General features: G+C 32.4%; 1 protein-coding gene across 1 annotated transcript in view; it reads right to left on the reverse strand.

Moving 5' to 3' along the window:
• Positions 1-15269, reverse strand: part of LOC145296866 (zinc-regulated GTPase metalloprotein activator 1-like) — a 269322-nt gene that overhangs the window by 175855 nt on the left and 78198 nt on the right. The window contains exons 4-5 of the mRNA XM_080143000.1: positions 14272-14368; positions 7529-7620 (exon numbers count right to left, since the gene is read on the reverse strand). Coding sequence (XP_079999126.1) covers positions 7529-7620; positions 14272-14368 — 189 coding nt within the window. The remainder of the gene's footprint in view (positions 1-7528; positions 7621-14271; positions 14369-15269) is intronic.

A 15269-nucleotide genomic window follows, 5' to 3' on the forward strand; every position in this document is an offset into this window, starting at 1 on the left:
ACACACATAAACATGATGGTACCTATTTACTATGCCTCCCCACGGGACAGAGTTAGACACCAGGGTCGTTTTTTAACGTGGAGAAAAGGTACAAAAATAAAAATTGTCTCAGTCGTGAAGGATTTCTCCTCCACTGAAAGAGAACAAGAAATAGAAGTGCAGCATCTGAAGAACAGATGGTATTTATTTGCTCCCCCACCGAGCAAATTAGGCACAAGGCCGATTTTTAATGTGAGGAGTGAAGGGAGGGGGAAGGGGAAAAGGGGACCAGCTCCCGAGAGGTGGGAAATGGGAGCTGGTTAAAGGTCAGGCATGTGGGGTTGCCCCCACATCTGGTCTTTGCTAGTCATAGCTTGCAGTATCTGCCGGAACAGATGGTATTTATTTGCTCCCCCACCGAGCAAATTAGGCACAAGGCCGATTTTTAATGTGAGGAGTGAAGGGAGGGGGAAGGGAAAAGGGGACCAGCTCCCGAGAGGTGGGAAATGGGAGCTGGTTAAAGGTCAGGCATGTGGGGTTGCCCCCACATCTGGTCTTTGCTAGTCATAGCTTGCAGTATCTGCCGGAACAGATGGTATTTATTTGCTCCCCCACCGAGCAAATTAGGCACAAGGCCGATTTTTAATGTGAGGAGTGAAGGGAGAGGGAAGGGAAAAGGGGACCAGCTCCCGAGAGGTGGGAAATGGGAGCTGGTTAAAGGTCAGGCATGTGGGGTTGCCCCCACATCTGGTCTTTGCTAGTCATAGCTAGTCATAGCTTTCAGTATCTGCCGGAACAGATGGTATTTATTTGCTCCCTCACCGAGCAAATTAGGCACAAGGCCGATTTTTAATGTGAGGAGTGAAGGGAGGGGGAAGGGAAAAGGGGACCAGCTCCCGAGAGGTGGGAAATGGGAGCTGGTTAAAGGTCATGCATGTGGGGTTGCCCCCACATGTGGTCTTTGCTAGTCATAGCTAGTCATAGCTACTCATAGCTTGCAGTATCTGCCGGAACAGATACTACACTTTTATCTTGTCCCGAAGGCCAAGAGTAGCACATAAACATGATGGTAGCAAACTCGTTCTCGAGTATTGCCATTAATACATCTCTGGCTCAAATAAGGCAGACATGAGCGCCACTAGCAGCACGTGCCGGACGGTCACTTCTATGAACGTTCTACAGTTCTGCACATCTGCTGATAACTGGGTCCAGCCTGTGGTGCCCTGAACACCTGCCGGTCCAGACCTTGGATGTTTCAGAGCCTTTATTTCCATTGACGCCCATATCTGCATCAGACTTCATTGAGTGTCTGTTTGTTATTTTAGTCTACAGCCAGCCTTTTTATTATCGAGATACACACTGATGGTAAAATGTGTATTTCATTGCATATGACTGTGCTTGAAGCTTTTTATAGTTAGGAAAGACTTTACACCGAATCCCATTCTCTGAATAACTGCCACATTGAACCTAACAGAAGAGCAAGGTAACACATATATACATCTCGTGTCGCGGGGTTCGAATCGTTCGACTGGTAGTAATCGTGACACCCTGCACTGAAGAATCCCAAAAGGATGAAACACTAGTGTCTGTAGGTATTTAATTATTATAGTAAAAAAATAATTATGACAGCCCCTTTAAGAAATACGTTTCTTATCGTTGAGCACTTTCTGTTGAATTAAAAAGTCGGTCAATTTAGCTCTTATGCGTAGATCATCGTATAACGATTTGATCACTGTCTGTCTGACGTAATGAACATTTAAATTAAAATGTTTAAAATTCAACGCTATTTCACATGATTAATGGTAGCCGAATGGATACGGCCTCCGCTAATCGAGCCAGAGATGTCTCGTGTCGCGGGGTTCGAATCCTTCGACTGGTAGTAATCGTGACACCCTGCACTGAAGAATCCCAAAAGGATGAAACACTAGTGTCTGTAGGTATTTAATTATTATAGTAAAAAAATAATTATATATATATATATATATATATATATACACACACACAAATGTGACCTTATCTATGTATGCAAAAAGTCTCTACCAAACTCCTCTCTGAATATTTGGTCTACAGAGTCCAAATTGTATATGTAGGGTATTTGGACCTGTAACACACTTTCGATTTGATTTTTAGTGGGTAAAAATTGCTGCTAATAGGGTCAAAATTGAAAATAAAAACATTGGCTTTCGCCTGGCATAAGTCAACTATACCCGATTTTTTTTCTGTTCATGCGCTAATTAAAAGTTATAAGTTAAACAACATTATTTTTTGCATTATTTGTATGGATTTAGGGAATACACTAACGGATAAGATTAAGAACTATATGTTTTGGTTTCGATCCTGGCTAATAGCACACACAAGTCATTTTTTTTTAAACTTTTGAAATAATCACTACTATATATTAGGTACAATATGATAATCAATATAGACCTGGTTCTATAATGATAAATACAAAATGTGCATGAATTAAAATATTACATTTAAGCATATTTTACAATTGGGCAACGCCAGGCGGCCTGCTAGTTTTTATAAACAAAGATGAAAACAACATTAACTTAAAAACAATTAGTTTAATAACAGCTTGGTTTCAGTAATAATTTAATGACTAAATGATACTGTAATAACTAAACTTGAATCTAAAAATCTTTTAAAAAAAAAAAAAAATTCATACTTGTTAACACTGGTGATTTTTTAGACTTGCGCATTTCAGGTGAAAATACTACGTACTTGCATGTCATGGCGAAATTATTATAAAATACAAAATGACAAAAAATATGACCCAATAGCTGATGTGTTGGAAGTTTTTTTATTCACCTTTACCCCAAACAAGGCATATTGCCACTTGGACGTAAGGGGCTGATAATTGGGGCCATGCCTATAAAAGATTAACAAGATGTTGGTTTACATTACATTTAAACTTCTGCATATCAGTAAAGTTTGGGAAGCAGGCAGGGGATTCCAAAGTCTAGCTGTTCTAGAGAGGAAGTTATTTGAGTAGAAAACTGTCTGACATTTAGGTACATACACAGTGAAGGGGTGTGATTTTGTTGCTAAGCGGGTTCGTCGGGGATATGCAATAAAACTTGATAATTCGATAAATTCTATTTTTACTTGTAATTATTTTTCTACTGGATCATTTTTCGTAATTTTTGGAATTTATACGAATTTCGACATGACTTGTAACTACGTAGTAATGTTTTCACCTGAAATGCGTTGGTTGAAAAGATCACCAATCTACACAAACACCAAAAATTTAATTTGTAAAAAAATAAAACGACATAGTTTAAAAATTAAAACAGTGAAACAAAAATTAAAGTAAAAAAAAAAACTCCCGTGCAAAGTCGGATTTGTGCAGCAAGAATTTGGAAAAGAAAAGAGCTGAAAACAAAATTATCAAAATCTTTGCGACGATATAGATGTATCTAGTTACAATGCTTCCCCATGGGACAGAGTTAGACACCAGGGTCATTTTGTAACGTGGAGAAAAGGAGGAAAAAAATGGTCTCAGTCGTGAAGGATTTCTCCTCCACTGACAAGAGAACAAGAAATTGAACGGCAACATCTGAAGAAGAGATCTTGGCCCGAAAATATAGATGGAGAACGTATATGAATGAATAGCTCAGTTATTCAGGGGTTATTTCCCTTGAACCATATTCAGATTATCGCCCCTGAATTACACTGGACGAGCATTTTTTTATTCAAAAGCACAAAAAAAAAAAAAAAAAAAAGACTCGATGATCAACACATGTACAGTATTCAAAACAAGGCTGGTCTTCTTTCTAGCATTGAATTTGAGCCAGAGAGACAGGTCTAGCCTACCTCTACAGTTTTACATGTTTTTCACAATCCTGACACATCTACGTTTCTTAATTTTTGAGGATTGATTATTCGTATCATTTGGATTCTTCAGACGACTATTTTGACTTTTGTCCAGTCATAGGTGACAGAGTGAGAGCACGCTACTTCCGTGGATTAAATGACCAGTTCTCTTCAAAATTCTGTACAGATTCCCAATTTCGACAGAAAGATTCCCGAGTTCAACAAGATACACCTGAAGAAGGTCGGAGGTTACATCAACCGAAGCATTGTGAAAATAACACTCAATATAAGAACAGTATGCTTGTGTTATGTTGATTAATCGGATTATTATTCTCATCTTGGGAGTTATTAGTACAACGTTTCGGTCGCTGCAACCTGCGACCTTCTTCGGGTGTTGAAAACATGTTTCCTTTTTCTCTACCAAGGAAAAAAGGGTTGGCTCTGCATTACAAGAATTTGAACCGTGGATTTGAGGAAAGCCTTTAAAAAATATCTTAGTGACTCCTGAAGATTGAACCTTCTTTATGATCTACGGACTCACCCTCAAACCCATGGTTCGAATTCTTGTAATGCAGAGCCAACTCTCTTTTCCGTAGTAGAGAAAAAGGAAACATGTTTTCAACATCCGAAGAAGGTCGCAGGTTGCGGCGACCAAAACGTTGTGCTAATAACACCCAAAATGAGAATAATAGTTCGATTAATCAACATAACACAAGCATTCACATCTCATCTCAAAAATTCAGAATTGCACGAGACCAGCAGTCTGAAGAATTCAAATAATACAAACCTGAGACATTTTTCGTCAGATATCCAACTCATATAATTACCGTATGTATATTAAAGTATAACCTTTCTCCAGGGTGCAGTTATCACTGTTAGTAGTGTCAGGATGATTAATCAGATTTAGAAAAACCGGAATGTTTTCAGATATTGGAATCGGTATCAAAATTGAAAAAATTTTACCGTAATTTCTGATTTGAAAAAAAAAAAAAAAAACAATTCTTTTACATATTTATTTATTTACTAGCAGGACCTGTGGAAATTCCACAGCCGACTCTTTCACATATAATATATTGATGTTGGCATTCTGTGGATGTTCAGCGTAAATGGAGACGCCCCAATATTATTGTAGCTCTTTTGTTAAAACTGCAAAAATATTTATCTAAGCTAGCAGGGATGCTCAATGTAGCCCGGTCATAAACTATGTTTAAATATATTTTAATATATGCAGATTTCACATGTATACTCTATATATAGAGTTAATTTTCTATCGATTCTTATATATTATAAAGTTGTGATTTCAAAAATAAAAAATATACATCCATATGATCAGCTTGAATCGAAACCAAAACTTATGAAGAATATAACTTGAGCTCCTTCAGCTAGAATCGAAACTGAAACCAAAACTAGTGAAGAATTCTTGATAAAATTATTTCTAAAAAAAAAAACGATGATTTGAGTGCCATCAGCTATAATCGAAACTGAAACCAAAACTAGTGAAAAATTCTTGATAAAATTATTTCTAAAAAAAAAAAAAAACGATGATTTGAGTGCCATCAGCTATAATCGAAACTGAAACCAAAACTAGTAAAGAATTCTCGATAAAATTATTTCTAAAAAAAAAAAAAAACGATGATTTGAGTGCCATCAGCTATAATCGAAACTGAAATCAAAACTAGTGAAGAATTCTCGATAAAATTATTTCTAAAAAAAAAAACGATGATTTGAGTGCCATCAGCTATAATCGAAACTGAAACCAAAACTAGTGAAGAATTCTCGATAAAATTATTTCTAAAAAAAAAAAAAAAACGATGATTTGAGTGCCATCAGCTATAATCGAAACTGAAACCAAAAATTATGAAGAATTCTTGTTAAAATCATTTATTACAAGAAATGGAAGTGCATAACAATTTAAATGACTCAGATGTAAGTGTGACACAGAAAATAGCACACATGCTATCGTATTAATATATAGATTCTAATTTGTTCCAAATTTAAGTTTCTGTTGTTGGCAAGAGTAAAAAATAGAGATGAAAATCTCACAAAGAGTTTCTCAAAATCTTGGATACAATATAATATGTAAAGCAAAAACCGTGTTTGTTGAGATACAGTCGATAGATTGATTTTTAAAATATGTTGTTTTAAGCAAGAACAATATTCTGTACTTAATTGTCATGTCGAAAATAGTAATATATCCAAAAATTACGAAAATTCAGCAAGTAGGACAACTGCTATTGTGTTTTTAGTAAAATAAAATCTATCGCTATAGACTAAAATGTTAGTCCCCATTAAAATATAATGTAAAATATGCTTTCCGAATTATGTCCCCTGTGTGTGAAGTCTTATCATCTACTTTATAACATCTAAGAAAAATGCAATTTTATCCAGTTTTGGAGAAAATTTACTTTTAACTATAAATAGCTTTCTACTCGATGAATTTTGGGATATATAACTATTTTCAACATGACAATTAAGTCTGTAATATTGATTAAAACAACATTTTTAAAAAAATCGATCTGTTAACTATATTAAGAAGCACTGGGAAAATATTACGATTTTTGTCTAATAATAATAAAATCTATATTTAGAATCTTGTTTTTTATGGAAATCGCTCCAAACAAGGCATGAGGCCACTTGATGTAAGGAGCTAAAAAAATACTACTTCATGGTCAAAGACTTGCCAACCATAAGTGTTAGATGGGATAGATGCTGGCCCAGAAAACAGCAATTCTTTCCCCTTTATCAGAAATATCACTCATGGAATATGAGAATTAAAGAACAAAATAAGGAAAACAAGAATGCTGAAATAAAATTAAAATTAAATAGGTGAGGATTCTTGCTATCCTCCTAAATGAAATTCTACTTTTTTAGGCGATTTTAGAATCACAATCAGAATCAGTAATTGTAATGGAATCAGGAATTTAGAATAGAATCGGTAATTGTATTGGAATCGGAAAAAAATTTGGAATCGTCCCATTACTAATAGATAGGCATTTTAATCATGGTCTTTTCCTACTTGTCACAAAATTTGTTGTCAAAATAGTTTTCAAATAATATTACAAAAAGTTGTATTCATTTTGCAACATCCATATTCATTCTCTATAATTTGCACATCCCATTAAAGTACTCATAAAACAGACACAGGGATGCAAAATTATGGCGATGGGACAGAAGTCGGAGCTTGGTTGATAGTGCGGTACCTATTCGGGACTTTCTATTTGACCCTGTTTATGAGTGAGAGACTAGTGGCGGATGCGGCAACCCAGATGTGTTAACAATACTGCATGCATGGGCGAATGGCGGCTTTGTAGAGATACAGGATACTCTCGAGTGTAAACAAAACCCCTCTCTTTTTTGCAGCAGCCTTGACATAATCACATTTGAAACACCGGTTTCCGTCAGATCACCGAAGTTAAGCAACAATGAGCCTGACCAGTACCAGATGGGTGAACATTTGGGACTTCCAGGTGTTGTATGTGCTCTCCGCTTATCTTGGCATTGTTTCCACTTGTCCTGGACTTCTCCTTGCCATTGGACTCAAACAGTGCTGATTCGGGAGAGGTGTGGTTGGAGATTGTGCATCCCTTGCCACACAATTACATGCTCAGCTGCCCCTACAGGGGGTATCCTTTGTCTTTCGAAACTGAACAGAGGCATTGCATTGTGCTAAAAAAATTTTCTGCCGACGGAAATTCAAGAAGAACAAAAATTACATAAAAAGTCCATCACTCACCTGGATCCGCTAATCCAGTCGTTTCTAACAAAATATAATCAAATTTGCCTTTCTTCATCATGAGATTCTCAATAGCTTTCACTCCACTGTCCCTGAAAATCACATTTTAAAATAATACAGAATGAAGAAATAGTTTAGACATTTTTAAAGTAATTAATAATTTCTAATGCATCACTATTTAAAAAAAAAAAAGAAAAAAAGATTATTGATATATATATATATATATATATATATATATACACATGGTGGAACTTGTGGGCCGGCGCAGAGTCCTGTTGCCATAACCAGAGGATCACCACACACTTCAACACATCCAGGTACACTTTGGTGTTGATTTTCAAGCAGACTTCAAAGATGTGAGGTGGCATGATGTGGCCCTCACTTGAACCCATACCAAAAACCATAACCGTGACCGGAAACTTTGTTTTCATCACCCTGGGCATGCTTCTGTTATTCATGGCAATCCAGCGATGCATTTGGACGGTGCTGGCAATGGTCCTGTTGTCATAACTTGGATCAGTAGAGAGCATGAATTGTACAGCAGTGCATCTCTCTCTCTCTCTCTCTCTATATATATATATATATAACTTATAAAACAGTAATCTACGGACATGCATGTTTCATGGTTCTACCCCTCTTCAGCGTAGCTTGACTGTTTCTAGGAATCGAACCTCAGACCATATGCATTACAGTCTGGGGCGTTATCTGTTATGCCATGAAGTCCCAGATTATTTTACTGTTATTTAAAGCTTGTGTAGATTTCTTGTTGATTTTTTAAACAATAACACGGTTAATAAGTGTCTTCACCTTGAAGATATTTTTCTTAGAAAATCGCCCATATTTTATTTGGACGTAAACAAATAATATTTTTATTTATTCATTTTATTATTTTCATTTTATTTATAAATATATATGTGTGTGCATGTATATATATATATATATATATATATATATATATATATATATGTGTGTGTGTGTGTGTGTATTACTAGTGCTTAGAAACAGTCAAGCTATGCTGAAGAGGTGTAAGAACCCGAACCATGCATGTTCGTAGATTACTGTTTTATACTTAGGGCTAGGACAACAGCATATTCTTTTCATTGTTTTGACTCTCGAGTGTGTATCCGTTGATATCTTATATGCTTTTATATAGAGGGATGTGGTTCTCGGTTGATTAACTGTGTCTAACTGTGTCGGATATGTACGCCAGAGTCAAAGCAATGAAAAGAATATGCTGTTGTCATAGCCCTATTTATAAGTAAAATAAAAATAATAAAATAAAAATAATAAAATATTTGTTTACATCCAAACAAAATATGAGCGATTTTCTAAAAAAACAAAATAAAAAAATATTCAAGGTGAAGATGCTAATTAATTGTATTATCATTTAAAAAAAAATCAACAAGAAAAAAAAAAAAATATATATATATATAACTACTTCATTTATTCACATAAATTTAATATACGGAAGTATAGATTTATGCGTAAACTTTAAGTATTTACTTCAAAAGTGCTCAATACGTAGGTAGAGCTAGTTAGTAATTTATAAAATATATATGGCGATTAAGCTACACTGAATATTCTGCGTTTTATCCACTATAGGATTCGTCAGGCTTATGCGCATTAAGCTACACTCTATATATATATTTATATGTTTGTGCGTATATGTGTGCGTATATGTGTGTGTATATGGAATAATCTTGTTGACACACCGTTTTTCCTCGGATCACTGAAGTTAAGCAATGTAGAGCCTGGCTATATCAGATGAGTGACCATCTGAGAATTCTAGGTGGTGTATGTGCTCTCTGCTTATCTCGGCATTGTTTCTAGTCGTCCTAAACCTCCACTTGCCACTGGTATTTAACAAAATCGACTTAGGAGAATTGTGGTTGGAGATTGCGCAACTCTTGCTACAAAAATTCCACACACAGGCAAACTTACAGTGAGTATCCATAGTCTGTCAAAACGAAAGGAACCTACCATATGTGTACGTGTGTGTATATATGTGTATCACTAGTGATCATCCCAAAACCAGATGTATTTATTACACAATCATATTGTTTTATCCATAATTCACGACACCAACCCTTAATGTCTATGGTCTCTCTCAGCTGTCAAAAACTCGACTCATTGTCCTCTTCAAGTCATCTTTCTTATAGCTTCTATTCCCTTCATATGCAAATTAATGCCGCATGCCCATAAAGAATCCATCTACAAAATTAAGTTTTTCTTTTCTTCTTTTTCTTTCCCAATTCTGCCATCTGACAGGCTAAACAGAGACGCTGTCACTTGTGTGAGTAGTATCTTCTATTACACAATGTATATAAGGCTCCATTTTCTTTTCAACAAGTGAAGCATGCATGGTCCCCCGTGAGTGCACAGTGAACGAGGCATGAAAAATATGTCTAAGTTCAGCATTTGCCCTCCCCCAACCCCATTTAGCCCCAAAAGTCCCCAAGGCCTTAACATATTTAAATTTAAGTTCAGCACCATGCAAAACTGTTAAATAGACATACACAGAAAATTTTGGACGAATATGGTAAAATAGTCCCAAAAATGGAGTGTTTTTATTAGCCCTAAAAGAGCCCCTGGGGCACACCCAAGAGTTATCGCAAAGTATAGACAAACAAAATTATATAGAAATCAGTTACTACTTTTCAGAAAGTTTTATACAAATCCAAGGCATCACTTTTTTAAATAAGCACAAAAGTGTTAATTTTAACCATTTTAACCTGAAAGGCATCCCTGAGGGGGAGGGGGGGGGTAATTTTCACGAAAAATCCGTTCTGTTACTTTTTCACTCATATAATGTCTAATGTTTGTACAAAATTTTTTTAAATTCCAAGGCGTAGTTATTGAGAAAAGTGCGGACAGACGAACGGACGACCAGACGAACAGACAAGGGTGAATTTACAGGTCCACCCGCCTTTTGTCGGGGAACCAACAAAGCTCATCTGAATCAACTGAAATTTCTCTGTTCAACTTTAATGATATGTTTATTTCCTCCTTTTTATTAGCTTGTTTCCATTCTTATCCACTTTTTTTACATACTAAACATTCCAAAGTGTGTGTGTGTGTGTGTGTGTGTGTGTGTGTGTGTGTGTGGTTTTGTTTTACAACGTGTCAAATCTTTTTGGGTCATTTCATGCCAAATCCAGTCATTTTGAAAAAAAGTTTTTTTTATGCTTCAGGTTGTTTGTATTTTCAAATATTAATTCATGTTTTGTGTTACGGCATATCAACCCTTTTGGGGTTATTTAATGCTGAATTCAGTAATTTTGGCAAAAGAGTTTCATGTTTCAATTTCTTTATGTCTTCAAATATTTGTCCATGCTGTTTTGTAGAGAAAAATTGTTTTTGCTTTTGACTTTGCAGAACATGATTGAGTTTTGCAAAAGAAAAGGAAAAACAATAACATCAATGTTTGGTGCATTTTATATCAGGAAACCAATATCTTCAGACAGCCTGATCTGATAACACTAGAGTATGTGTGTCTGTGTATTTCTGTAATATTATGAATGTTACCGCTAACAAAATTCAAGGTAAATTTTCAGATTAGGTCCACCTCAACAATTTTCTTTTAAATGACGACTTTTATAGGTTTTCGACTATGCTGAATACGAAAACCGCATTGAAATTTTGCAGAAATAAGTAGTTACCGAGATATAAAAAGTTGTATTATGCATTGTATTCTTTGGCGGCCATTTTTTACGCGCGTAAACAAATATACTCATCTATGACTGACACTGCACATATGTAAAAAAAGAAGGCCGCCAAAAAATACAATGCATAATACAACTTTTTATATCTCGATAACTAATTATTTCTGCAAAATTTCAATGCGGTTTTCGTATTCAGCATAGTCAAAAACCTATAAAAGTTGTCATTTAAAAGAAAATTGTGGAGGTGGACCTAATCTAAAAAAAATACCAAATTCAAGAAGAACGTTTCACGTTATCTTAAATTTTCGGCGACCACTCATATTAGCTTACTCAAGCCATTGCTTATTGTCTAAATCATAGGAAATAAACGGTGTCAGTCAATTTGATGACCTCGCCTAAATTACGTTCCACGATTTCTTGATTGCTTCATTTCAATATTTGTTTTAAATATAATAAATAAAACTATTCGTAAACTATTTTTTTTATAAATAAATGTTTATTTACTTTTATGAATTTTTTGCATATAATTGTTTTACAAATAAATATGTTTATTTTGATATTTTTAAAAATATGTTTATTTACAAACACATTTTCTCAGAAATATTCGAAAAAAAAATATGAATATAAATATATTAATTTGAACAAATATGAATATTCTTATAAAATAAAATATGCATCAGATGCGCTTGAAAGCCAAATTACAACGCAATATTATGAAAATAAACAAATATTTTACTTGTTTGAAATTTTACCCCAAAATATTTTTAAATTATAATTTAAAAATATTTCGGGGTAAAATTCCATCCTCAGAATTTTGTATACATTTTTTCTTCTTCTTCTTCTTCTTTCTTGCCATATTGCAAAGTTGGAGAAAGAAAAGTCAGTAAAGATCCGTGCGTTGTCTCTCAGCAGTTCTATTTTGAAATGTTGGAACTGTGTGTTGACTACATGACAATAACGTCAGGGGTGTGAGTTCCATAATAGAAACATAGATTTAATTTGAATAAAATAAAATATGCATCAGGTGTGCTTGAAAGCTAAATTACAACGCAATATTATGAAAATAAACAAATATTTTACTTGTTTGAAATTTATCATTTAAAAATATTTCGAGGTAAAACTCCATCCTCAGTATTTTGTTTATTTCTTTTTTCTTCTTCTTTCCTGACATGTTGTAAAGTTGGAGAAAGAAAAGTCAGTAAGTAAAGCTCTGCACTTTGTCTCTCAGCAGTTGTATTTTGAAATGTTGGAACAGTGCATTGGATATGTGAGATTAACATCAATTCATTATTCAAATTAAATCGACGCTTCTATAACGGAACTCACATTTCTGATGAATATTCTTATTTATTATATTAAAAGCAATATTTTTTTATGAAAAAATAGTGTAAAACTGAAATGGAAGAAACAAGACATAATAAAAAATTCATAAAAGTAAATAAACATTTTTTTTTTTTTTTATTTAATTTATAAAAGTAAACATATTTGAAAAAATTCATAAAAGTAAATAAACATTTTTTATTTAATTAATAAAAGTAAATAAACATTTTTTATTTTTTTTTATTTAATTTATAAAAGTAAACATATTTGAAAAAATTCATAAAAGTAAATAAACATTTTTTATTTTTTTTATTTAATTTATAAAAGTAAACATATTTGAAAAAATTCATAAAAGTAAATAAACATTTTTTATTTAATTAATAAAAGTAAATAAACATTTTATTTTATTCATAAACGTAAATGAACATTTTTATTTGAAAAGAGATTCATAAAAGTAAATAAACATTTTTTATTTAATTAATAAAAGTAAATAAACATTTTATTTTATTCATAAACGTAAATGAACATTTTTATTTGAAAAGAAATTCATAAAAGTAAATAACTATTTTTTATTTTTTTTTATTTAATTTATAAAAGTAAACATATTTGAAAAAATTCATAAAAGTAAATAAACATTTTTTATTTAATTGATAAAAGTAAATAAACATTTTATTTTATTCATAAACGTAAATGAACATTTTTATTTGAAAAGAAATTCATAAAAGTAAATAAACATTTTTTATTTAATTAATAAAAGTAAATAAACATTTTATTTTATTCATAAACGTAAATGAACATTTTTATTTGAAAAGAAATTCATAAAAGTAAATAAACATTTTTATTTAATTTATAAAAGTAAATAAACATTTTATTTTATTCATAAACGTAAATGAACATTTTTATTTGAAAAGAAATTCATAAAAGTAAATAACTTTTATTTTTTTTATTTAATTTATAAAAGTAAACATATTTGAAAAAATTCATAAAAGTAAATAAACATTTTTTATTTAGTTGATAAAAGTAAATAAACATTTTATTTTATTCATAAACGTAAATGAACATTTTTATTTGAAAAGAAATTCATAAAAGTAAATAAACATTTTTTATTTAATTAATAAAAGTAAATAAACATTTTATTTTATTCATAAACGTAAATGAACATTTTTATTTGAAAAGAAATTCATAAAAGTAAATAAACATTTTTTATTTAATTAATAAAAGTAAATAAACATTTTATTTTATTCATAAACGTAAATGAACATTTTTATTTGAAAAGAAATTCATAAAAGTAAATAAACATTTTTTATTTAATTTATAAAAGTAAATAAACATTTTATTTTATTCATAAACGTAAATGAACATTTTTATTTGAAAAGAAATTCATAAAAGTAAATAAACATTTTTTATTTAATTTATAAAAGTAAACATATTTGAAAAAATCCATAAAATTAAATAAACATTTATTTGAAAAAAAAAATCATGAAAATAAATACACATTATTATTTAATTCATAAAACTAAAAATATTTATTTGAAAAAAATTGATAAACGTAAATAAAAATTTTTATTTGAAAAAAGTTATATAGAAATGAAACAAACAGAAAATCATAGAATGTAATTTGAGTTGGATTATCAAATTAACTGACACCATCAACTTTCTATGGCATGTCATAACATAATCAACTAACAATGGCTCGAGTAGGTTAATATGTGCGATCATTTTGTAAAATAAAACAGAACTGAAAATAAACCAAATTCTTACTTGACAGAACAGCAAAGGCATCCATTTCTTAATTCCAACCATTCTTCGAATAATTCCCCTTCTTGTCCAACTGACATTGACTTCTCAATGGAACTTCCTAAAAATTGCAAAGACAATATGAATGTGAAGAAAAAAAAAAGACACAAACTGCAGTGATATTTCTTTGGTATCACAATTTTCTAGAAACCATATTTGTTATACTTAGAAATTATCATCTTTTCTTTGACCTTTCCACTGATGTCACTCCATGAATAGAAAAGAGACTTCATCCTCGTTCTCATTAAGTTTCTGACTTTTTTAGATGAGGATTGATCATTCTCTATTATGTCTTCGGACTATTCCTCTCATTTGGAGCGTAATTTTTACAATGTTTCAGTCAATCGAATCTCCAACCTTCTTCAGGTGTATCTCGTCAAACTCGGGAATCTTTCTGCCAAACTCAGGAATCTTTCTGTCAAACTCGAAAATCTTTCAGTCAAACTCGAGAATCTTTCAGTCAAACTCGAGAATCTTTCTGTCAGACTCGAGAATCTTTCTGTTAGACTCGGAAACCCAGCCCTTTTCCTACCTGAACCATAAACTATTTGTGACAAACCCGAGATGGCAGTTACAAGTTAGTCATCATTTATCTCCGAATTCCTGCTTGGATTGCAACCAAGTCTGACACACAAAAAAAGCCAGAATTGAAGGATGCACACATGCAATCTGTTATTCAAACTTTCCACTCCAGGTAAGTTTTCGCCAACAATTAACTTTTTCTTGCATCATTAATTTGTTCACCCAATAAAATTGCTTTAAATATTGTACATATCGTGTTCTTTCTCGCAAACCAACTATCACCATATTATGTTTTACAGTTTATTCTTGATTTTTTATCGCATTCTCACGAGTGAGAACTGAACTTTTTTCTGGAGTAAAATTAATCGCAATAGGTCTTAATGACACACAGGACAGTGTGTGGACTGGAGGCTAACCACCTGTTGTTCATCATATTAATC

Source organism: Euprymna scolopes, chromosome 17, assembly GCF_053919585.1.
Source record: "Euprymna scolopes isolate OS-2025 chromosome 17, ASM5391958v1, whole genome shotgun sequence".
In the NCBI taxonomy this organism is placed as follows: domain Eukaryota; kingdom Metazoa; phylum Mollusca; class Cephalopoda; order Sepiida; family Sepiolidae; genus Euprymna; species Euprymna scolopes.